This window comes from Epinephelus moara, chromosome 1 (assembly GCF_006386435.1).
Source record: "Epinephelus moara isolate mb chromosome 1, YSFRI_EMoa_1.0, whole genome shotgun sequence".
Taxonomy (NCBI): Eukaryota; Metazoa; Chordata; class Actinopteri; order Perciformes; family Serranidae; genus Epinephelus; species Epinephelus moara.
Window position 1 is genome coordinate 11,453,566 of NC_065506.1, and position 26,097 is coordinate 11,479,662.

The 26,097-nt window shown below is 39.9% G+C and overlaps 1 protein-coding gene across 5 annotated transcripts in view; it reads left to right on the forward strand.

The window, feature by feature from the left end:
- Nucleotides 1–25,748, forward strand: part of LOC126392684 (myocyte-specific enhancer factor 2A-like) — a 56,277-nt gene extending 30,529 nt beyond the window's left edge. For all 5 annotated transcript variants that reach the window (XM_050048266.1, XM_050048241.1, XM_050048250.1 and 2 more), the window contains 8 exons: nt 1,917–2,120; nt 14,151–14,285; nt 14,637–14,835; nt 15,403–15,456; nt 17,210–17,379; nt 22,580–22,706; nt 23,478–23,580; nt 24,676–25,748. In XM_050048266.1, the coding sequence (XP_049904223.1) occupies nt 1,917–2,120; nt 14,151–14,285; nt 14,637–14,835; nt 15,403–15,456; nt 17,210–17,379; nt 22,580–22,706; nt 23,478–23,580; nt 24,676–24,997 (1,314 nt within the window). In that variant the 3' untranslated portion in view covers nt 24,998–25,748. The remainder of the gene's footprint in view (nt 1–1,916; nt 2,121–14,150; nt 14,286–14,636; nt 14,836–15,402; nt 15,457–17,209; nt 17,380–22,579; nt 22,707–23,477; nt 23,581–24,675) is intronic.
- Nucleotides 25,749–26,097: the final 349 nt, after the last annotated feature.

Here is a 26,097-nt window from a genome sequence, read left to right on the forward strand (position 1 = left end):
TCATTTTAGATGCCACACTATGTAACACTGTGTGGGTGGAATGTTTTTTTTTTAGTTTCATATGTCAGAGAAAGGTTTACTGACAGTATGTGGACTTTCTAGGAATATGATGGAGGCACAACACATAGCAATCATTGAGGGAGGGAAAACATCACTCAGTTGGTTTCCCCACCCACATGTATTATCCACTCTATCAGTGGCGTTCCAGTCATCGCCACTTTCCAGGTTATTGCCACCCTCATTTGGTTACCCCTATCCTTCTTCCACCTCCACCCTCCTCCCTCCTCCCTCCTCCCTCCTCCCTCTCCCCTTCCTGTGTGACACAGACACATTTTGAATCACTTCTTATCGCTGGTTCTGTCAGCACTGACTGTGTATTTCAGTGTCAGTTGATTTTGTGTCAGTAGCCCGCATTATGGCTGTGTTCAGTGTTTCATTATCAGTTGTGTGGGGTAAGAGCAGCAGCTGAATCACTGATTTAGTAACCCACAATTCACTGCAATACAGACATGACATAGTTTTTCCACCTGCCAACTACAGAAACAAAACAAATCATGTGGGCCAGAAATAATATTCAACCACATCATGTTACAGTTATATGGTTAATATGTAGTAACAGTGCCTATACATGCTGTATATAAATCCAAAAAAAGAACCCAAAAAACAAAAGAAAGTCCTCCAATGTAAGTAATACCCAATTTATCTAGTCATAGTCCAGTCCTTATTTACAACCTTTCAGTTTGAGTGTATGTAGCCTAAATGTTGTATAAAAATGTATGACTATCATTTTGTTCACTTACAAAGAAAGCCTATAAATGGAGATTTATATCTTCTTGTCTGCAGGGACAGACAATTTACATGATTGTAATTGTCCCTCGAACATTTCCAAGACAACGAGTGAAACAGACTTAAGGCCCGTCTATTAGCAGCTTTTAGCTTGTAGTCTCATGCCCTTGCTTGTCTCATGATGACAGTGAACACATCACAATATTGAATTCCAAGAGGGCTCAGTCAGAGGGTGGACATTTGGATTCAGTCCCAGATGGCCACAACCAAAATGCCAAATTCAAGGCTTCAAAGCCACAATCCAGTATAGGTGACATCACAATGGCAATGTCCCTTAGTTCTTTTTTTACAGTCCATGGTCTTCTGCTGTTATGTATTTATTGTACAAATAATGAAACCTTTTGATGTAGAGGACAGTTAAGAATATGCTTTAGGGGGAAAAAAAGAAGAGAAAATGGTAAGAATGTCCAGCTGAGCATCAAATTTGGGTTTCAAAATGGTTTTAAAAGCAATCAGTTGGCCATTTTGTTCTGCCTGCACGTAAACTGATGGTTTGTCTGTCTGAAAAGTGCTTCTGAACAAGGACTGAGTTGTTTGATGCTTTTAGTTTCCCAACTTAACCAGGGTTCCCAACACATTCATTTAGGTGCACTGTTGTTATATATACCGTTCAGTTATTCATTGCTCCATGTTCTCTTAGCGCAGAGTGTCCTCTCGAAACAGACAGAGCAGCAGGATGCAAGGTGCAGTGAAAAAGAAACCTAAATGTTTATTGTGCTGGGTGTGAAAGTTTGCATTCACTCACAAACAGCTGCCCTTTTCATCCATCGACCTGATCTGATCAGCTCTGATTGAAACAGATCAATAACCCAACCTGTGACTCCTCAAACTGCTGCAGAGGAAAAAAGTTCTGCCTGCACTGCATTCATGGACCCACAAAAACCTCTGAATTAAGAGTGGGTAGACAAACAGATACACAATGACCCCTCCCCCCAACATCTATCACCATGCATAGATTCTGATTCTGTGGGAAACTTCCAAGCCAGACTCTCCTCACAGTCCCTCATCCTTTTATATCAGGATGGATGTTCAAAGAAAAAAAGACTGACCCTCAGTTTTTGTCTCCCTAGGTGACTTTCATGAAGAGGAAGTTTGGTCTGATGAAGAAAGCCTACGAGTTGAGCGTTCTGTGTGACTGTGAAATCGCCCTCATCATCTTCAACAGCTCCAACAAGCTGTTCCAGTATGCCAGCACCGACATGGACAAAGTCCTCCTGAAATACACCGAGTACAATGAACCGCACGAGAGCAGAACCAACTCTGATATTGTAGAGGTGAGTGGCAGTGTCCTTTATTGCAGCGGTCTTCTCCACCTCATGTCATATTATCAGTGCTAGTGTTGCAGAGCTTTGACCCGACAAAACATGGCACCCAGCACCGTCTTATTAATGTAATATCTGTGTTTGTAGAGAAAATAGGAACTTTATTTTTCCTCTTTACTTTGCTGTGTGATCTATTGAAACCTTATATGCTGTTGCAGTGTTGTGTGTCAGCTACATGCAAATATGCCTCACATTCAACAAGCTATTTTGCACTGACACTCATGAAATGATAGAAAAGATTTGATATTTGATAGAGTTTCTCATTTGATAGTTCAGAAGAGAGCATTCAGGGAGTTATGTCCCCATGTAAATAACGAAGAAGAAGAAAAGAGAAGAGAAAAAAAGTAGTGAACGAGAGAAAAAATACTTATATAAACAAGCAAGAAGGAGAGAGAGCAAGATGGAGCTTGTCCTTGTAAAACATAAAATGGAGGATTTAAACTTGTTTTCTTTACTTTCCCATCAGGGCTGAAAATTCCTCAATATTTTTTGAAAGCTCTGACGCCGTTAATATCCATTTAGAGGTTTAACGAAGGATACAACTGCAGTTTGTGTTTTAGAAAGATGAATTTCTAGAAAGCACAATGGAAGAGGGCCTAGCAGATGTTGTTTAGCCGCTGCTGCCATCAGTAATGTCTAACTTCTTTTAAAAATTAGGACAGTAGAATATATACTATGAAAAACATTTATTTTTGTCATTCGAGGGGAGACATAAATGCCTAACTTCAGATACAGGACAAAATACACGCCAATACTATCTGTAACAATGGAGAGGTAGGAGAAAAGGACAGGAATGTCCCTGTACGGCTCAGGAAGTGGAGTAATTTCATGCTGACTTACATGGTACACAACAAAAGGACCTCAAGAGACAACCAGGACTTGATGTGATAATACTGATTAAAACCCTGTGGAAATTTAAGCCCTAAAGTCAAATGAAAGCAATAAAATAATTAAAGCAAATACAAATGAGAACATCCAACAGTAAAGACAGAACAGAAAGAATTAAAAATGGCAAAAGTAGAATATAAATAGTTTTATTATTAAAATGCATTCAGTGAAACATGAAGGAGGACATCTTGGGTTACACATGCTGCAAATATGGAGTTTAGGAATGACCAAATTTGGCAAGATTGTCAGCCTCGCCAAAATGTGACAAAGGTTTTGCTAACACTTTGCTATATGGTTTAATGCTGCATTCACATGAAATCAGGCAGACAGCAAACTGACAACACCTTCTGAACAGCACTGGAAAAACAAACAGTCCGACGGAATGGCAGGACGGTGAAATTAAACATGCATGACTATATGTTGTGATGTTGATGCTGTATTGTTAACAAAGAATGCAGTGAAATATCTGAATTAAAATTTTTCTGAGTTTATTATTTTATGTAATTTTTCGAATCCCCCATGTTTTCTTTGTGTGTGAGAAAGCTATCTATCATCTGATTGTAAATTCCATCGCAGAGACAAAAGGTTAAAGTATTTAACTTTGAAAAGCAATGCCGTCCACTCTATCACCAGTATTCTCTGCCGGCCTCCCCTCCCGCTCTTGTCCACTTAAATGATATCTGGTTTGCAGTCTACTGTCTCCCTGACTCCATATGAACGCAGCACAAGTGTGCTAAAGAGTCATTTTTATTAATTAGCATTGCCATAAAAAGAGGAAAAAGTGAGTATGTTGCAGCTGTAAGGCTTGTTAGTTTGTTCATTTTTAATGAGGAAACATGTCAGACCTGTTTGTTGAGTGGGTGAAAAGACATTAACGTCAACATAAGAAATGGCAGTAATGGAGGAACATCTGCTCCGTCAGACTTTCATCGTACCTTGTTTTATTTACTGAGGAAAAGCTGCACAGCAAGATTTTGCAGTGCTGACACAAACTGTACTAACCTAAAATGAAGACTGAGATTTTAACATAATGAATTTGCAGGAAATATATAGAAGACATCTAATAGGTCTGTCTTCCTGCTTTGGATAATGCAAATCATGTTTGAGACTGTTTATTAAGCATTAACACACACTCAGAGCCGGCCCTCAAACAGTAGATGTTTTCAGTGATAAGATAAAATCTAGCTGGTCGCCTGCTCCGTGGGATCCTGCTGTTGCATCATGGTCCCTGAGCATCGCTGTCCTGTCTCTCACAGCACGTACTCATTGCGGCTGCCATTAAAAATGAATGGCCATCGTGACTCACGTTCTGGCTGTTTATGTAAGCTTCTAATGTGTGTTTGCCTTGCTGAGAGCTTGAATTTACTGCTTACACACACACACACAAACACACACACACACTGAGAAACTGTCCAATGCAAGGGAAGCTAAACTTCCCAAACTAACTGTTTATTTTCAAAAGGCCTCTTCCTTCTTCCTGATAAAGCTTTACTGTTAATTTTTGTTTCATGAGAATCCAGCCAGCTGTGTAAGAAGAATCACAGACTCAAACTTAACCTTTCCATGTAAATCTAACATCATTTCTCAGGGGCAATATGACAAAAAAACACGAAGCCGATACAGGCTTAGGGATGAACAGGAACATGCATGTGAAACAGTTAAGCCTCTTAAAAGAACACAACTGTTGAATGCTGAATTCATCCTCTTAAATGTGGCGATAGTAGTGGCAGAGGTGGTATTATGCCTCATCAGTATAGCCATTATGATTCTAAATAGCATAATCGAGTGTGGAAACCACATGCAGACACCTGTGTCGGCTGTGATAGCCATTAGCCAGGCTCCATTTGCCTGCTTCGAGCTCTTATTTGTTTTTTTTTTCCCACAAATGCCACGCAGACAGACAAGCTGGTTAAAACAAAGTGTGGAAAGTGAGAGGTTGATCTTTTACATATCAGTCAGCACATTTGCAACATTCTAGCATGTGATTTGACTATGAATAAAGTAATACGCCACTGGCTGCAACAGACTTCCCATGTCGTGACGGACCAGCAGAAACCTGCTTTGGATTCATTGTTGTTGTTTGATGGAACATGATGTTTGCTGATGATTATCTCTCTGGCAGAAAACGTTTTTTTGTCACACACAAGCAGTCTACACATCCAGCAAACACTGTATCTCCTAACTTTTGTAGTAGTGTAAATTCCCCCTCTAGAAGTGTTTCTGCTATGATTAACAATATGTATAACATGTTTTTCCCACATAAAAAGTAAACTGGGGAGATCAGTCTGGTTATAGGAGAGTAGCGTTAGATTGAGTGGTGCACATCAGGATGGTTTGCGTGAGCAGTACAGGAAACATGGGAGAGATTAGTAGCCTTACATGTTTGAGCCTCAGCAGACCCAGACTCAGGCAAGGAGTCTGTTGTGCAAATATATCAGAATCATAAGTTAGCATCTTTTCATTGTGTATGTTGTTTGTTAGCTCGTTAGCTTGTGACAGGGGCTGACACAGTGTTAGTGGTTGTGAAACATGCAATAATATCTGCTACAATGTTACCATGTGTCACATTGTTGTTACAGAAATATACCAGAGTCTAATTAAAGTTTTCAGAAAGATGTATCTTTATGGTATGTGTGATAAGTCTGCTGTGTGCTGGAGGTTTCAGTTTTCTTTGCCAGAGTTGTGTCAAAGTCTGCTCCCCTGTCAATATGTATTTCCGGTATTAAACCGCTACTGGCTTCCAAGTCAGTGGTGTACATAATCGAGCTGCCTTGCCTACATTTGATTCTCAGATTTTAGGGTAAGGCACAGACATTGCCCCCTTCAGTAGAGGACTGGGAAAAACACCTCTCTAGTGACAAACTTTGGACAGACACAAGTCAAGGTCAGACATTCTAGGGAAAATAAACATAACAAAAACACGCATCTCTAAATATTGTTTAAAGTTGATTGAAATTTGAATCCTCCTCACTTATATAATAATATATCTGCTAATACTGGGTGTGTCTGTGTTTTAATTTATAAAGGAAGATAAATTCATTTGAGGCATATTTGTGAAAACTATGGATGGACCCTTCCCAAAGCTATCACTGACTGATATTTGAGAGTTAATCACTATTGTTGACGAGCTGTTTTAGCTGTTGTGTTTACTCAGCTATTGTGGTGCCTTACTGACCAGAGAAACTTTACTGTGTAGTGTAAAATGTTAATACAAGGCCTTGCTGCCTTTCCAATGAGCCCAGGTAGAGTCCACTATCTGACTTTGGTGTTGTAAAAGGAATATTGCGACATTTGGGGAAATACACTTATTTACTTTCTTGCTGGAGTTAAATAAGAAGATCATAATTGATCCCCACTGTTTGTCCAGGAAATCCTGTCTCCTTTCTTAATGAGAAGATAGCAGGTCAACAGTATATGCCACATTGAAGTGGTATTCATTATCTGAAAGCTGGGAACCTGAAGATTAATTTGACATTATGTGTGTGTTAAGTTCTTGTCAGAAATATGTAATAAACCTTGTGTTGTTGTTGTTGTTGTTGTTGTTGTTGTTGATATTTCCCTCGGGTTGAAACCATTTGTCACACAGATTTGGTGATATATTTAAGAATTTTGGCCACTTGAGATTTGATTAAAGAAATCCTTACAAACTATCACATTAAGACACAGACACCTTGAGCAATACCACAGAAAAACCCATGCTGTGATTTTGCATCTCAAACCTTTGGCCTTTGGAGATTTCTGTAAGAATTGTATTTTTTCAGTGTTTGCATGGTGAGTACTTCTGTTCTGGAAACTGCTGAGAAACCCACTTATTGGCAGGTTACCTATGAAAGCCATACATCCTCCCAATGGCCAGGGTCTCCTGATTGTGATTGTAAAGTTAAATGAGGCTGTGATTATACGAGAGGTCACAATAGGTCATATTATACAGTGATGTCCATTTAAAAACTTGGTCTCTCTACAGTGAAATGGCTACTATGGGGACTTACATCATCACACATAATTAAAACTTGGCTAATTCCACTACAGCCTCTGAAAGACAGTAATGTCAGTCGAGGACGCCGGTGTCCTATGAACTTGACTATTTAAATGTTTTTTGTTTTTTTTCCAAAATACACAGGTTTTCCCAGAATGAGTTTATTGGACTGTCTGGATCCTCTCTATCGCGAACAGTCTTTTGAAATACTTTCTACAAAGGGGTAATGTCAACCTAAAATGAAGGATGCCAGGAGGCCTCTTTTTTTTAACTGATGATGGTTTGCCAGCTAAAACAACTACAAAGTCAGTCAACTGGTCAGCTAATCCCACTGACAGATTACTTTTGTCATAATAATGAGACAGGTTTGTGTGCAGCAGAGTTGAGTTTCTGCAACAACAGAGCAGCCGTCCAAGGTATGCAATGCAGTCATTTCAGCCTGCAGAGCCCAGAGATAAATGAGAACCATAACAGAAAGTGAAAACTACAATACACTGAAACCTGACACTGTGGCACACAGCAGAGCGGTTTACTTGGTTTAGGTCGAGTATGATAGGATGGTTCATAAAAAAACAATCTGTAGAAACAGAGTGGTCTTTGAGCGTGTGTGAGCTGCCACAGATGTGTCAAATTGCATCTTTAAAATGTACAACCTTTCCTATTCTTAGCCCATAGGGCAATCACCCAACTGGAAAAGACTCTCTCCAGGGAAAAAGGGAGGCCTTATTTTATCTTTGATGCAGCCCCAACAGCAACAAGACATCACCCTCACACGTTAAGATGCTTAACGTTGCAGCTCGTGCCTCATGGTGGCAATCATCCACATGCCTTTAGAGATCCACTAAAGCCGACTCTGACATTTGAGATGATAAGAAGACACACACTCTCAGATCCTCTAACAGACACTTTAAGATAGTCGTCAGTGCCCAGACATGATGTAGTGGTTTAAACCAGTGTCTGTGGAGCCACTTATAGCCTGGTGGGCCTTGGACCAAATCCTACCAGACCCTCCTCTGCTGGGTTGACTCGATGTCCATCTTTGCCCTCACACTGTCCCACTGTCCATCCTCTGACGGAAACAACTTCTGTCAAAGGAGCTGGGATGCCCTTGTATTTAAAGATAAACTGTTAATCTACCTGAAAATGGTGTGAAACATTAAAAGAAACTGGAGCGATCACATGATTGGTAACAGCTGTCCTCCTCCCTCCCCTTTGGTTGCTTGTAAGGTCAAGCAGAGTTTACACCTGAATCAGAGAAAGATTGTAGAGTAACAAACTCCTGATGCTGAGCAGAAAAAAAAACTTTCCATCTGTGGTAATTTGGCTCATTTCTCCTCACATCATTAATTATGATTGCTGAGTCATTATGTGAGGAATATGATTGCTGGAACACTGTGTTTTGCTCTGGAGCTGTGTCAACTTACTGTAATATTTACGATGTTCTTGCAGGTATTTTATGATCGCAATCAGACAGCCACATTGTGATCACTCCTGCATCTGTTTCTGTTGTAGCAGAGCGTGTGCCTCAGTTTATTTTCACATGACAGGCATAAATTTTAGCCCCTGTAAGAAGGGATGAATATTTAATCTTACTACAGCACCTCTTGTTTACACAGACACATTCCAGCTTCGGCAGACTTTGTGTGATTTCTCAGTACAGGTTATGTACTTCCCTGCTATAAACTTGTTGTGGTAGAACGGGTACTTGATAATGCAGTGCTTTAATGTAGCAGGAGCAGGGCCTTTGCTCTCACTAACCGTTACTGAAATAAGTATTGAATATTAAACAGCACAACCTTATTAGTTTATTGGAACACCACATTCTTGTGTCTGTGCTGAATTGCCATTGACATTTGATGCTGGAAAAGTATGCACAGTATGATCATTGTTGATGATAGAGCTTAAGTGTGTGTTTTGTATGGTCCTTTCAAACTGTAAAAAAAGTATTTTTTTCATTACTGAGTCTTAGAGAGTGTTACAATGAACTGATTGGTAGTCAGATGTCACTGTGACCTTGCATCTGTCTCATTCTCATGAATGCAATATCTCAAAAAGACCTTGAGGGAAAAGAAAAACTCCTGAATGCCTGGATCCTAAGTTATGAAAGAAAAAAGGTGAGCACACATTAGCAGGTGGTGGGCTAGTGGCTAGTCTGCGACATGCCAAACAGTAGGAGAAACACTGATTTACAACGTGAAACTGCTTTATTAAGTGTTTTAAGTGGTTTTAATCACCAGGTCTGTTTGCTCTAGGGAGGGAGAGACCTTTGCGGATAATTCGGCTTTCGATAAAAAATCTCCTGAACAATAAAATGGAAGGAATTCTAGCCTGGTTAAGTTTCAGCTGGTTGCAATTGCTAGATGCCACTAAATCCCCTCTAAATCCGGCTGAATCTTACACACTATTCTTTTAAATCACTGATGGATCAGTCCTTTGCCACCTGTCAACAAACTGCTGGCACTGCTATATGTAAACTCACACAATGTATCATCCCATAATTAGACAAAATGGCAGAACTGTCAAAGAGTCCACCAAACAAACTGCCAGCTTCAGGGAAAGCTTGTCCTGAGCTGACCAAGCCAAACACTGCGTGTGTCTCAATTTTAACTGGCCAGCTTGATGTTTACTGGAGTGTGGAAATAACCAGCCATTGAATTGAGCGTGTGACTTCTCTAATTGGTCACCACTTGCTAAAATGTAGTTTCAGGCCTGTGGTGAAAATAGACTTGCGAGTGTGTGTTTAAAGCTCCTAATAACTACCAGTGTCTGGGAATGCCGAGGACATGTGGTGGACAGACAGTCAGCTGGCTGCTGTGTTGGTCTGTCCTTTTCATGCTATGACGTGTAATGTAATGAGGAGCAGAGATGAGATGATGGATAACAGAGAAGTGATGTCATCTCACAGGCTCGCATGATGCCGGTATGATTTGATTCTCTTACAGTGACTCCTGTACCGAAGTCCAGGTGCTGTAAATTAACATCCATCAATTCATCCGTCCCGTTTCTAAACCTAATTATCTAAACCCAGTCTTTCTAAACCACCTCAACAATGCCAAGTCCTTGCTTGGCTTCATGGTTATTTACAATGGGAATTACATATGTTTTTTTCATATGATGCAATTTGAATATTTGAAATGTGCCATCATAAAATGTCAGTTTGTTTAGTTTAGTTTATTTGTTATGGACGTCATGTTGGCATTAGAATTGTACATTTATGCAGACGAACCAGATGCACTTTGTTTAGTGTTTGTAATGAAATGTGAATTTGCAACACCTGTCCCTAGGAGGCTTTTGAAAAAATGAAATACTTAAAAGAAAATACATGCACAAATAAACACACACAGAAATACATCCACACAAAATATAAATACAGGTATTTCATTTAAAGCTTTTGCTGTATGAATGTGCATTCCTCTCTTTGCTAAAGCTGCTGTAATCGATATTTTTATATCAACAATGGGTCACATAACTTTGTGTGATGTGATAGGTGTAGCTTGTAGTGACGAACTCACTGAGAATTATCAGCCTTCATGGAGCATTCGGTGTCTTTTAGCTCATTGTTACTGTTTTGGTTCACTCTCATCAGGCTGATTTCCTGTCTTTCCAGCAAAAAAGCTCTTAAAAACCCCACTGTACACTACCTGCTCAGCACCAAGAGATAAACAGACAAAATAAGCAAGAAGCTTGTGACCATAGTGGTGCATTTAGCAGCTGAGGAGTCAGATATTTCCCTCAGGAGCCGGCAGAGACAAAACCAAGTTAAAAGGAGAGTAAAAATAGGACTAACATTCATCAAGTGGACAGTAACACAGCCCCCAAAAGAATGCTGATGCTGCATTGTATTTCCCGGATGTGTAAATAGGTACCTGCTTGCTAACAAGTTTGTCATAGCACCTTAAAAAGTGATAATATGTCAGTGTTGTGCTTATTGTGCTACCCTCAAGTGGCCAAAAAATCTGCTCATGCAAGTTCAAATGTTGTTAACTGCCTAACACAGTACCCAAATCTGTAAGTGATGCTTCCATGCTCAAAAACTGACGAGCTCACACCTTTTAGAAGCATGTAATGTGCTTTGCGTTGTACAGCAGCTTTTATGATCCCAGTATGTTACAACAGGAGTTAGAAATCATGAAACCAAAAGCAAGATGTTGATGCAGTGATGTAAAAATGTTATGACAGAAAGTGACTAGCTGTTCACTTTCGTCAAAACCACTGTGGTGTGAAGTTCCACATACATTTGGTATCATTAGCAGAGAGATTTCTGACTATATTAACATCATTTGTTTCAGTTCCACAATATGTGTGTGTGTAATAGTTGTTTATGGTACTTGGAAACAGTGCGCACAACTCAAAATCTCAAGATAATGCTGGGTGCACAGTTGCGAATAGCCATCACAACTTAATTTTAATTTTTCCTTTACCCTAAGCCTAACCTAAATATAATGCTAACTTTAGCTGATGTTGAGATCAGATTCTGCCTTCCTCAAACAGCGTTTTCTTTACCAGCACTACGTGTCTGCAGAGCTGTGGATATTTGCCCCAGCTGTGTTGCTGACAGAAATATGATCCTCCACAGATTTGTTTGTGCTAATGAATCTCATTTGATGGCTACATCTTTGGTCATGCTCGGGGATGCATAAACAGCCAACTTTTTGCCTTTTATTTCCCTGTCTATCCACCCTACACCACTATAAACAACCAACCAAACCCAAAGTTGTTACAGGCTCGCTATAAAAAATATCTGCTTACTCCAGTCCGTAGTGTTTAAAAGGCTGCTGTGAATATAGATGAGTAGGTCTGTGATGTGGAGCAGCATCTCTCTAGAGGAAGACTACTGTTAATATGTGCACTACTCAGACCAGCTTTGTGTCTGTCACGCTGCTTTAAAGCTCATAAAGGCAAACAAACTGTCAGACACCGGAGAGAAGAATATTATATCCTCTATCAGCACATGATGTTCGGCTAAAGTATGAATGCAGTGGCTCAGCTACTGCACATGCAAAACATAAATGCATTTTTCAAAGTAGACACCAACTGAATTTGTGGAGGCCATTATTATTGTGATTCACAAAATACTGAATATGACTGACCCCACATCAGCAGCTCCCAGAGAATAATCAATAAGTAGTTCAGTGTCTTGCTTAAAAGCATTTAACCATTTGAACTTGTATATATAAATTTAACTGTACATCACACCAGCAAATCAGTCTACATACTGTGCTGGTACAGTTAGCTAGAGAGAAAATTCACTCCTCATAGCAGACTGAGTAAGAGGTCCTACATTTAATGAATTTATTCCCCCCCCCCACTAGTTTGTAGCCAAGACTGTTTATGAGCAATTTGCAAATGCATATCTTGTAAAACCCACAAATGTATTATACTAAAGGGCAATTCACTCATACCAGGCACATAGTCGTCTAACAATGAAAAGACTCTGAGTAGACATAAAGAGTCTACAGTCATGCTAGCGGCTCTGTTAGGTTGTACTTAAGGTCGGCAGTGCTTTGAGCTAAACACTAAAGTTAGCATGCTAACATGCTCACAACAACAGTTTTACCGTTTATAATTTATAATAGTTTAATAGTATAATGATAGTTTGATAATAATTTAGCGTGTTTGGCATGCCAACATTTGCTAATCAACACCAATCACAACATTTTGAGCTGGTGATGATGTTAGATAAAAAGTTAGGGGATGCAGTTTATCTTGTGGGGAACATGAATGTCTAAATCATGTTTCATCTCAGTCCATCCATTAGTTGTGGAGACAATTTGCTTGAAACCACAAATGTCAACGACATGGTGGCACTAGAGGTAAGGTAAGGGGATCACCAAAGTCAATAGGATGCATCATCTGGGAACCATGAATGTCTGTAACAAGATGTTTGCCAGTCCATTCAGTGTAGAGATGTGTCACTGAATAAGTGAAGTGTTTGACCTCCTGGTGACGCTACATAAAAAGACGGGATTACTAAAGACATTAGGGTGTGTCCTCTGTGGACCACGAATGCTTTAAAGTCATTAGCAGCTCAGGGACTGTCAAACTTCACAGACTGACTGACTGAGGAACTGACAGACAGACATGTTATTCCTAGAACCATGTTGCTATGTGGCTTAAATTGTATAACTACTGTGCTTTGTTTTCTAGATTGCTAACTCTATTTTGCAAACGTTTGGTTTATGACTGTAGCCTGTGAGCTGTCAGTCAGTCAGATGGGAACAGCTGGTAAAACATCCTGCCTTAGAAGTCCTTGTAAATATTTTTCTAGACAAAACATAAATAATATGTAATGAACCACACTAACAACTTTTGTTTAATGCTGCTGCAAAGTGATTAATGTGTTAAAGGCATTTTACGACAGGGTAAATCTATGTTTTTTCACTGTCCTACTGTATTGAGAATCACAGTAAAGAACTCAGCAGGATGTCATTTACAGACGTGCAAAAATGTAAACATGGCCTCAGGGTTTGGGAAGTGTCTTCATACTGTGCGAGCCTCTCGAGAATCAGATCTGGTTTCTAGTCTTGTTAGTGGTTGGTTGTCCTTCCTGCTCTTAAACCACATATTAGATAGGGAGCAACCAGAACCATGCACATCCTGTGTTCTGCAATGCCTCAGCTTGTGACATTGACAAATGTTATTATATAGTAATACTGGATATGTTTTAAGTTTAAACCGATCAGCTCGACTCTATTTAAATTTGTGAAGTGCTTATTTTGTTTTTATCTCTATTTCTGTGTAACGTGTTAGAAAAAACACTGAACCCATGTGTGTCAAAGCTGCATTTTGTTTCTGTAAACTCTACTGCACTTTAGACATTGTGGTCTGTGATAAAGAACTTCTCCATCAGGATGAATTCATACAGAATTAAAATAAGATATGTAAATCATTTTTAACAAACTGGTTTGCTGTGATTTATGAAGTTCTCTCTGCTCTCAGTAGTCGGCTCACCACTGTCTCTTGGGGAGATGTGGCTTTATAATGAATGTCAACTACAGGCCACTGGAAGCTGTGCCAGAGAGCTCTTGATGTTGGTACAATTTCCACTGTTTTTTTTTTAACCAGTGTTTTTAATCACTATTTCTAATGCCTCTCCCCTGTCTGTATTTCATACACAGGCCCTGAACAAGAAGGAGCACAGAGGCTGTGACAGTCCTGACGCTGACGCCTCCTACGTCCTCACCCCCAGTACTGAGGAGAAATACAAGAAGATAAATGAAGAGTTTGACAACATGATGAAGAGTCATAAAATGGTAAGCTGAACTGTAGTGGCTGATGCAGATCAAAGCCTTGTTTGATAATATCAGAAGTCTGTTAAGAGACTGCAACCCATCAGCATCTTCCCTTCTGGCTCTAAATCCTATTGGTTTTGACTGGGATTCCTCTTCCACTTTGTTTTTGTTTCCACGGCACAAAATGTGCGTCAGTTAGTTGGTGATCATATACTTACCCTATGTGGTGAGGTACCTGGTTAAAAAAACACCGAAATATAGAACACAGACAGGCAAAATAAAAGACAAATCAGATTGTTGCTAATCTATTGTGCTCTTGTATTGATCCAACTCATGCTGACATGTCTCTGTCTTCTGTCACTTCCTCTGCAGCCCACCGGTCTTCCACAGCAGAACTTCATGCATGGCAGCATGTCGTACAGCCCCGGTGCAGGAGGAGGAGGAGCGACCTCCCAAGCTTTAGCTGCAGCCACAGCAGCTCTGGCTGACAGTGGGATCCTCTCCTCACCTCACACACACCTCCACAGAAACGTTAACCCTCCACAAAGACCTCCCAGCACTGGAAACACAGGTGTGTGTGCTTAATATTCCAGGGGAGTAACTAAACGCATTGTGCACACTGAGCTGATGAAACTCAATCATAGGAAACACAACAATTTGTGCATGTAAATTTAGAGGTTTACTTTTTGTCTGGATGGTCCTGTGTGAAAACAACACAGGAGGCACATAGGACTGAATAAGTTCCCACAGAAGGAAAAGAAAAGAAACAGGAAGAACTACTGACCAGCAGATGCGGTTTTAAAATTGCCAACCTTCTCTAGAGAATAAACCCTGTCATAATGGGGCTGATGTCTACATTTAGTGTGCAGTCTTGCTTTCTCTGTGATGTGTCCCTGTTTGTTTGTAACTGCATATACTATATGTGTGAAGACATTAGAGATGACACAGGTGATGACGATTTGGAAAGACCAGCAAACAAATTCTGATGTCCATCAAAACCAGATATGTTGTACACATGTCAGTGGCTACAGAAAACAAACTGGTGGAAAATAAATCAAATAACAATCTGTGTGTGTGTGTGTGTGTGTGTGTGTGTGTGTGTGTGTGTGTGTGTGTGTGTGTGTGTGTTTATCCCCAGGTGGCCTACAGGGCAGTTCTGATATGGCTATGCAGAATGGGTCTGGACCAGTTGGTATGTATTTCCCAGGCGTCACACAGACACACCCTGACAAAACTGATCCCTCGAGCAGTACAATTGTCATAAGTACTGAAATGAGTGAAATTAACTCAATGTGGACAAAGGAAACAATTAACATTTAACACTTAACAGCAACTTTTTTTCAAAATTGTCTACAAGAACGTGTAACAATTTCATTTATGGCTTTGTAGTTTATCTTTGGAAAATTACTGAACTGAACAATGAAAGTTTGTCTATCGTGGCAAAAAGAAAAATGTTCTAAGCACGTAAGCATTTGTCTTAATACAATATATCATTAACAGTTATGATTATTCTCTAACCTTTTTACTATGGTTGCCTCAGAACATTGTCACCTAGGAAGTTAAGTTCATATTCTTTTTGATCCTTGTCAGAATCCTTATCTCTCCTCTCCTCTCCTCTCCTCTCCTCTCCTCTCCTCTCCTCTCCTCACTCTGTTCCCAGCATCCTCCCTGATGGGGGGTTTACCTGCTATAACCTCTCTCTCTTACCCTCCGTCTCTCAACCCAGTAGAATGCCTGACAGTTACCGAAATGTTTATCTGAGATCATCTAGCAGAACAAAAAAAATCATGACAAAACATTTGTAAGCCTGTGAGCATTTACTATACCATTTTAATATTAATGGGGTTTTTTTCTATTTATAGAGGAACTAAAACTTGAGGAAACGTAAAAATAGCTGTAATGACATAAACGGTCACAAAAAAAAATCCCTGTTGTGTTCATGTCTTATCAATGAGTTCAACCCACATGTACAGTTGTGCGTTAGCAGCTCAGGGTGCAGGCTGAGCACACATTTATTTTTCTGTCCCTAACTTCCTACATTATCCCTGTGCAAATTAAGAAAATTTCACACACAACAAATCCTTGCAAATTCTGTGAGCTTAAGTAAACAAAGAGGAATGCACACTGAGCCGCACCCACAGTATACATATCCTCCCAAGAGGGAGAGAGTCACACTTTGCTCAATATTTGCAATCTGCTGTTCAGATGACTGTGATTGCAGGTTGGTCATGATCCCCACTTTGGAAACCGCTAATCTAGAGGGTCTGCTCTGTACATTTAGCATAGTTTCAACCAAACACATGAGCAAGCTGATGTACTGCAGGACATTCTGTGACTACTTAACATCCGAACATTTGAATGGTTTCAGCTTCAGCGCTAGTGGAGGCATCTGTCTTATTCATCGAGTCTGGATGCACCTCAGTGTCATTTGTTACTGGTTTATGTCAGCTGTATTACATATACTGTTGGATCTTAAATCCTCATCACAAACTGTCCTCCTTGCAAACTATCCTGCCTGTCATCTTCGTGCTCTCCCTCCCAGAACAGCATGTCTCGTAAGAACACTGCCATTATGTAATGTCAAGAGCAAGAAAAGATCAATTATTCATGATTATCTCCTGTATAATATATAGTTGTACTTTCCCCATTCTCCATTCAGAGCCTGGTGGTGGATTTAATCTAACACATGGGACTGTAAACTCCCCATGTTTTTAACACATATCCAAAGCTTTGAATATTCTTAAATTTAGATTTATTGTACTTTACACTGAAAAGACTGTAAGAGGCTCTGAAAACATCCCAGCAAAATGTTTGTATGAAAAGGTCGCACATACTTAACATACTTCACTGACAGTCAACCTGTCAGTCAATTCTTAAGGGAATGGTGGTATTTACTCACCATCACATCTCACATATCCTTGTCATTTCTTTGTTTCTGTGTTCAGTGAACGGTTTTGTGGGCTCACCTGGTGGAGGCAGCATGGGAAAGATCATACCACCCAAATCTCCTCCTCCTCCTCCTCTTCCACCAACTGGGAACAGCCTGGGCCCTTCAAGCCGCAAGACAGACCTCCGAGTGGTCATCCCTCAGTCCAAAGGAATGATGCAAACACTGGTAAGTGTGTGTGTGTGGTATCTGTTTAGGGCCTTAACACAAGTCCTCACAAACATAAACAGGAATGAACAATGTCCTCTATTTTTTTGGCACTTGTTTTAAAGAATCACTCTGTTTAAGGCTGGTTGATAGTACAGTCATACTTAAAACTGCCGTATTTGATTTGTGGCCACTAGGGGGCAGTAATGAAAATTAGCCGATAGATTCACAGCTGCCAGCTTATAACCATGTCTAGATTGTTGTGCTTTTCAAAGGGTTGCACTTCCAAGCTGCTTATATACGACTCTGTAGGAACACATGCCTTAAAGGGACAGTTCCTTCTACGCAGTGATTCGGTTGATGGGTGTAATTCAGTAGAAAGAAAATAGTTTCTAAATTAAACGGCTCACAGCAAGGTCTATGGATTATCTTGAGTAAGCGGGTCATTTTTGGAAAGAGACATTACTGTTGAGTTTTTTAGAATATATGTTTTTGGCATTTTGAGCACCACAAGCCGAGTGCCATCTTTTTCCGTTATATTTGCAAGAAGGCAGACATCTCTACGACTGATACCTCCAACACTCTGCAACTCACACCAAAACTATCTATGCTGATTAATAGCCCGACAGGTTAGAGAAAAAAATATGTATTTATGATTTTGAGGTGAACTGTCCCTTTAAACCTTTCAGCACCTGAGTCTGAGGTTGATCAGGAACCAAGATGGAACACAATGTTTTTTTAAGCCTGGGGGATGTTGGACACAGACGAGAACAGGGTAAATAAATGATGCAGATTACCACAGAGTTGGTCAGCAACTTTTCAGAACAATTGGTTCGACACCATCTGGACCAGATGGTTGGTGAGTGTGCAAATGAAATCATTGTTCTCTTAAAGAGGACTGGATCTCTCTGTTCCTCACATCAATATTGGCAAAGAATTGCTCGCCTGTTTTCAGAAAGAATTGACTTCAAGGCATGAGTTGTCAGTGCCATAACCAGTAATCCTCCTCCTCATCCATAGTGCCTTTCAGTGGAGTCTGCAGTCTCTCACTTTTCATTGTGAACAGTTTTGTTTACATCCAATGTTTCTCACCCCCAATGCATTATGTGCATCCTAAAGGCCTCACAAACAGATGCATGCATTTTATATTTTTTAATTTTAATTTAATTTTTTAATTTTTTATATACTTTATTAATCCCCGAGGGGAAATTCAATTTTTCACTCTGTTTGTCAATTACACACAGGTCCGAACACACACATGCACAAACTGGACCTATACATACACTAAGTGGAGAGATGTCAGAGTGGGCTGCCCATGACAGGCGCTCCGAGCGGTTGGGGGGTTCGGTGCCTTGCTCAGGGGCACCTCGGCAGTGCCCAGGAGGTGAACTGGCACCTCTCCAGCTACCAGTCCACGCTCCATATTTTGGTCCGGACGGGGACTTGAACAGGCGACCCTCCGGTTCCCAACCCAAGTCCCTATGGACTGAGCTACTGCCTGAAACACATACATACATGAAACGACCCCATTTTGGCTGCTTAGAGTCTTGGTCTCATCTTTTATTGGTGTGTTGCTCCCTTTTACTGCACTTTACCGCCACTAACTGACAATATGTATATCATGAGCCAATGCCTTTGGGGTTATAAGACAGGATCCAAACAATTTAGGAACCTGTTCATCAAAATGTTGTTGTGATCGGAAGCTCCTCTAGAAATCACTGTGATTATCCATTTCTTCTGTCCATATACAATTCTGTCCCTACTGGAAAGCTGTGTTTTTACTTTTAATTTCAGTATTTAATTGTTGTTATTAGGTAAACACATTTTTTATCCTAGAAATCTACATGACTGATGTGACTTGATATGCTGCTCACAGCACCAAATAGCAGCCTGTTGTCCATAACATTGGACTGATAACTGCTACACATTAGCACAGACGACATCCTCTATTTTATAACCCTGGCGTTTAAAAGAAAGCAAAGTTTGAGGTCACACCTGGTAATCACATCACTTGTGTATTATCTTTTATATGTTTGAGAACTTCAGGTACCGTCTCAATAGCTCTTGCTAGCATTTGCAAAGAGACTATAAAAATCTGTATTGTTTGTGTGCTGTTTTTCTTTACACACAACGGCTCTCATTTAGGAAACAAGTATACGAAAGAAAACTGGGTGTATGGTCATTTCCACGCTAAGCTTGGCATTTATCAGTGTGAATGTGAGCGGAGGCTGCGATCAAATCTCACGTCAGGTTCCAACTCATGTACTTGCAGTGCAGCACAGCAAACGTGGCTGAGTAGGAGAATTGTTTTTGGCCCATATTCTGACTGGCATCCAAGTTTTTGCAGCTATAGATTCATCACTTTAAAAAGTGTAGACTAGCCTATAAGAAAATATAATGCTTTGTAAAAGCCTACAGTGACACGCAACTCACAGCTCACAAATTATCTTCTTGGCCGTATTACACCTCTCCATGATGTTAACTCTTAGGGTGAGGTGTCTGAACCCAGAACATATTGGGGGCTGAACATGTAAATAGCGATTGTTTACAGCTGCCTCAGTTATCAATGCCCAATCATTCCTATGCTGCTATCAGCGAGATAAGAATGTTTCATGTATCCATGAGATTTTGCCAGATTGAATTTCTCTATCTTAAAGAACCTTATAAAGTAAAATGATGCATTTCAGAGAAAGACAAACGATTCCAGTAATTTCCAGCACCTCGAGAACTAAAATGTGGAAATAATATGCTGTTGCATTCTACTCACATCTCAAATTGTGGCACAAATAAACCCTCAAAAAGTGCACTGTGCAAGACGTTTCAATGATTAGATGTATGAAATCTAACAGCGTGGTCATGTTTTGGTGAAGTGACTCTCTGCTCTGTGTAGAAGGAGTCTTCAGTCTCTCTTCCTTCAGCTTGTACATTCAGCAGCTGTGCTGGGTTATTGAAGTTATTGATTTGCCCTTAACTCCCTTACTGTTGCCCTTCCCTCCCACACTGTGCTCAAACATGATGTAACGATTAGCAAACAGAAAGTTTTTTTTCTTCTTCTTCTTCTTCTTTACTATGGTGACCAAACAGCTCCTTTACTCCTCTGGCAGTGGGATGCAGGGGATTTTCACATCTTGCAGTGATCCATCAGTAAAAGGACAGCATTTCTTATTCCTCCTGCTATCTGCTGTTAACAGCAGTCAGAAATGGATTGCAAATTTAAAGTGCTTTATAGGTTACCGTTGAAGCCTTTTGTTAAGACTCATTTAGGGATAGTTGTGAGAGTTAGAAGTAAAGTGTGACTATATTTCAAGTGTAGAAATCGTAAATGAATACACGCCATTTCATCCCACATGTGACAGTCACACTGCCTCTACAGCACTGAGTCAAATGTGATCATGCATTTGTCAATCAAATAACTTTGTCATCATGCGCAGTTAAAGATGAGCATGGTCTTTTTCAGTGGTGTGAGAGTGTTAAACACCAGTTTTTATGGGCTGACAGTGGCGTGCAGCTGAAACATGCAACAACACCATAAACAACAGCATGCTAATCTTTCCACCATGTTTAAAGCAACAGAAGAGGGCGGTAGCTGCGCAGATGATGACATGTCTCTGAGTTGCGGTCAGACAGCAACTCCTCTGATCATTTTCAAACTGCCTTTCACTTCATTCTCTATGATATGTGTGTGTGGGTGTACTGTATTTGTTTGTACAGTGTGCTTTATGTATTGCTTTGCACAAACAAACAAAAACACATCTTTTAGTTTTTATTTCTTTTATTGGATCATTGTGTTTCTTTCAAACAACATCCATAAAGAACTGAGCAAGTTTGCTTTTCTTCACTGCCCGGACTGCATGTGTTAATCATCATCATTAACAGTGTTAGCTCAAACTTGACTTCTCCACCACGGCATCTGTCACTCATAGTGACAGGGAAACCACAGACAACACATGGAAAGAGGAAGGAAGCTCTGGGTTGGCTTTCTGTTTTTGAGCACATTAGTTTTAGGCATGTATCAGTAACACTGTTTGTATGTGTGTACGTGCGCGTGTGCTTTCGGAATGACTTCATTCAGGGTGATGTCATTGCTGACATTATCAGGTTGGAACGGCAACAGCCCAGAGAGGAACAACACCGAACTTCTAATGACTGTTAGAAATGTGTCAAGTTAAACAGCCACCAGTTTTGATTACAGCAGCTTCACCAGTCAGACATGAAGTGTGCCAAACCAATTTGGTTTCTATCTTAATGTGAGACTGTGACTGATTAAGAATGAATTGCCTGCTGGTATTTAGTGGTTCTTTGATTAATTGGTTAAAACACTCAATCAAGTAAATTAGCACTGAGGTTGCAGCAGTAGGCCTGATTACAATTCCTTAATGAGACTGCTACCAGTCGAAATGCAAAACACTCAATGTGGCAAATCAGCTCAAAACTGAGTCAAGCAATTTAGGAGATGAGATAGTTTTTAGATGATATAAGGATTTGCATTTTAAGAAATGTTTTACAAGCAAGGCTCTCTGTGTTTGAAATACAGAGTAATTAATCTATCACAGATGGATTTACAGGGTTACGCACTTAACGGAAGACACCGGCAGGTTGATGAATGTTTGATTGACTTTTAGTTAAGCAAAATGTTCAACATCCATCAACAGGCTTATGCGTTGTTCAGTGTTTTCTTGAGCAGGACGCTGACACCCAGCAAGATCAGACACACTCTCTGGAAGTTGGAGGCATTTTAGGAAATGTAGTTAATTATGAAATAAAAGTAGATGTTGCAGGTTCATGAAAAGTGGACACACCAGCAGGTACATTTTTGATCATGCGTAGAATACAGAGTAAGTGTTTGAGATTTAAATTTTTGAAGGAAAATAGTTTTCAGTCGCTGTTGAAAGACACTATGAAAAAATCAGTTTATACTGACATCATGTGGTTGAAATGGGGCATCACAAGCAGCAGTGTGTCACCCAGCGTACAGTGTAACTGCATAGTCAGTAGTAGTATTAGTAATTTCTGTTCCCGTCCTTATTGAAATTTCCTAAAATGATGCACATAAAGGGAATAGATAACAATAAGGAATTAAACAAACAAATGGCTGAAGGTTAAAGCTGAAGCTTATTATTATTACTACCCTTTTCATATAGCATATTCTAATAGGCAACCCTTTCACCCCTATAATGGAAAAACTTAATGACTATGTATGTGTTTTCTTTTGTATTTTCAGAGTAACCAGAGGCTGAGCAGCAATCAGTCCAGCCAGCCTCTGTCCACCCCGGTGGTCTCCATCACCACACCCAGTCTGCCTCACCAGAGTCTGGTCTACTCCGGCATCACTTCTGCCTACAACAACGGTACCTGATGATTATGAGAATTTGAATTGTGTTGCTGTCAGCAGCATAGCCCCTGAGGACCAGAGGACATTGAAATACTGCTATTTTTCTTTATGTATTGGGCTACATTATTATTTTTGTGCTGTTAAGTTTCAAATGGGAGACCAGGAGAACCAGAATAACACACAATATCTGCCCTGTTACCCAAAGAACCCTGCAGGGCTGTGAGATCAGGTGGTTCAGACATTAAGCTACATATGGAAAGCAGCTCTTTGGGCATTTTGGTAGGGTTAGATTAGCTATGTCTGTGTTTTCAATTGACACAAAGATATATAGATGCATATAAAGATAATCTGTATCTTTAAATATGACGATTTTTATCCAGAATGATTGTCAAATGCCAAAATTCATATATCTTCAGTGTGTCACTCTTCCTAAAGTAGAGGAGCCTCTTTGGGCCATCAAAGGACACTAAAACTAAGCATGAGTGAAAGTCAAAGAGTTTCAGGTGGTTGAGTATTGCTGTAAAATATATTGTGATATATTGTGATTTATTACCTTTTTTCAGCTGCAAATTATGTCTGGACTGAAAAAGCAATTGATTATAATATTCTAGTATGCTACCTAAAGTTTAATTTGTATTTGAATATTAATAATTTGTATAATAAAAAAATCTATACTTGGCACTGTGTGACGACACGATATAGCCACACAAAAATATCGCAAGACTATGCTGTATCAATTTTTTCCCCCACCCCTATTTATGCTACATGTTGTCTCTCTCTTTGTCAGATTACTCCCTGAACAGCGCGGACCTGTCGGGCTTCAGCTCCCCTGCAGGCCCCTCTTTGGGCTCCATGGCAGCATGGCAGCAACACCAGCTGAGCTCTCTGGGGTCAGTAACTCACACAGTTCACCTTTCTCTTTAGACAGTTTGTTAACACAGTTTTGGTAGTTGACCAAGTGTAGTAATGATAAGTTAAAAATTACCTCCAAAAACAGGTAGAGTAGTAATGTATACAAGAGATGTACAATGTAACTTTTCCTGAGCAGTGGCCACTGTGGCCACAAGTGACAATTATGGGATAATGATGGTTAGTGATAAAACATAGTGAAACAGTAGCACAAGTAGATAAGAGTTGTAGAATCAGGAGTGTCCTTTATACAGCAATGCCGATCTTTATATGGCTAATTTAGATATTGTTAGTCACCATAGATCACTGCTGGTCATACCAGTGAGCAGTAGCTGGAAAACCTGAGTGTGACTTGAGCAAACTATGCTCTCTTATGAGTTCAGCTTCTCATTTGTAGGAGGAAAATACGTTATCTCTTCTTTAAAAAAGGTACATGGTGCCACATTTAAGTCCGTAATTTAAAATGTTACTTTAAGTAAACACATGTATCTCAGCTAAATATACTTAGAGTATCTAAAGTAGAAATGTACTAATGCAAAACAATGCCTCCTGCGAGTGTTTTACTCTTATAAATTACATTATTAGATTATTTTTGCTCATGCATTCATGTGTTAATAAGCATTTTATTGTTTTAGTTGGTCAAGATGGAGCTAATTTTAACTGATGTATGCACTGTTGCTGTATGTTGTTTAATTTATTAAAATATTTAATATTCTATAAGCTTATTTCATGTTTTATTTGCAAAACCTTTCATTTCTACATACTTTTAACTGTTGTTGTTACATAAATGGAGTTAAAAGTAAACTATTTGTCTCTTAATTGTAGTGAAGTTGAAAAATAAAGTAGTGCAAAATAAAATAGCATAAAATAAAAAAGCTCAAGCAAAGTACAAGTACCTCAAATTTGTGCATAAGGTGCAGCACTTGGGTAAATGCAGATATGTTCCACCACAGGACAAGTTTCAGTATCAGCCAGCCTTCCCTGTCTACAGATGTGTTAGTTTCACCACTAGGTGGCACCTTCACTCCACCATCTCAGCCTTAAACATTCCTCCTTTTCTGTCGCTCCATCTGAAGGTCAGGGAGCTCCAATCTCTCCATCAACACCAACCACAACATCAACATCAAAGCTGAGCCCATCTCCCCACCCCGCGACCACCTCAGCCAATCAGGGTATGTGACCCAGGCTCATGCCCCTCCTCATCCTCACTCATCCACCAGAGCAGAGATGGGGAGGTCTCCCGCAGACAGCGTCAGCTCCTCCTGCAGCTCCCATGAGGGTGGCAGCGACCGGGAGGAGCAGCAGCGGTTGGACTTCCACACACTCCCTCTGAGTCGCTCAGAGGGCAGGGAGAGCCCGACGGTCAAACGAATGCGAATGGGAAGCTGGGTGACATAGAGCCTACAGTCATGTGACGACACAGCACCAGGGCAAACACAGGAAGGACACTGTTATGCAAATGAAAAGTGGATTTTAATTGATGTGTTTTGTTATTTTTATTAAGTTATCTTTGTTTTTGTTTTTATTTGGTGGTCAAATTTTTCAGAAGCAAAATTAGTCTGAAAATTCTGGAAGTGCCAGAATCATTTCAATATCTTTCAGAAAGTATTCAGTGGTACTTAAGTCATAACATGCCGTCCTTTTAAAATATATAACTCATTTAAACATCACAGACTGATAGTGTGGGTCCAATTGCAGTACAATCTGTCATTTTCTTATCCAGTGGGACGCAGTACTGCAAACAGAGGAATCACAAAAGGAGAGATAAATATTGTCTGTCAGTCTCGTGGCTTCATGACTTTGGTAGTAAAGCAGTGAAAGTCCTTCTGGATGTCTCCCATTGGTTGTCACCCAATTCATTTCTGATCTACTCAGGGTTTGAAACATCAACGAGTCCAACATGAAAGCAATACTCCCTCCACATCACCCCTGTTACTCCTCTTTATAAAAACACTTATTTATATCAGCCAAAGCAGTATGCTGTTTTTATGTTTGTGTGTGTTTTTATATTGTGCACAGAATAAGACAATATTTCATTTAGATTGAAAACTCAAAGCCATGGACACTTGTTCTGTATGTACTACCAAAATATGTTGTTATTGTTTTGTATATACTATCTTTAATATATATCACTTTTGGTGTAACTCTACATTGTTGATCTGTCTCTTGTGTCTGCCAGGGTGAAATATGACACCTCCACCAGATCTGACAAAAGTATATTTTTGTGGACGATTGCCACATTTACAAGGCATTGTCCTTTCCCGTCTCATCAAGTGTCTGTTGGATACATTTGTTCTGTGAAGTACACCATGCTGCATTATGTGGAAACTGGTCTCCAAAAATATACGGAAAGGTTAATGTAGTCTAGAATTTTTTGAGGAGCTGCATGCAACATTCAGAGTGTATCTATAGTTGGGTTTCCATTTGAATGTAGTACAAATTTTAACAGATTTTTCAGAAAATCTGCAAAAGAAATTGCAAATTTATGTGCTTTTTGG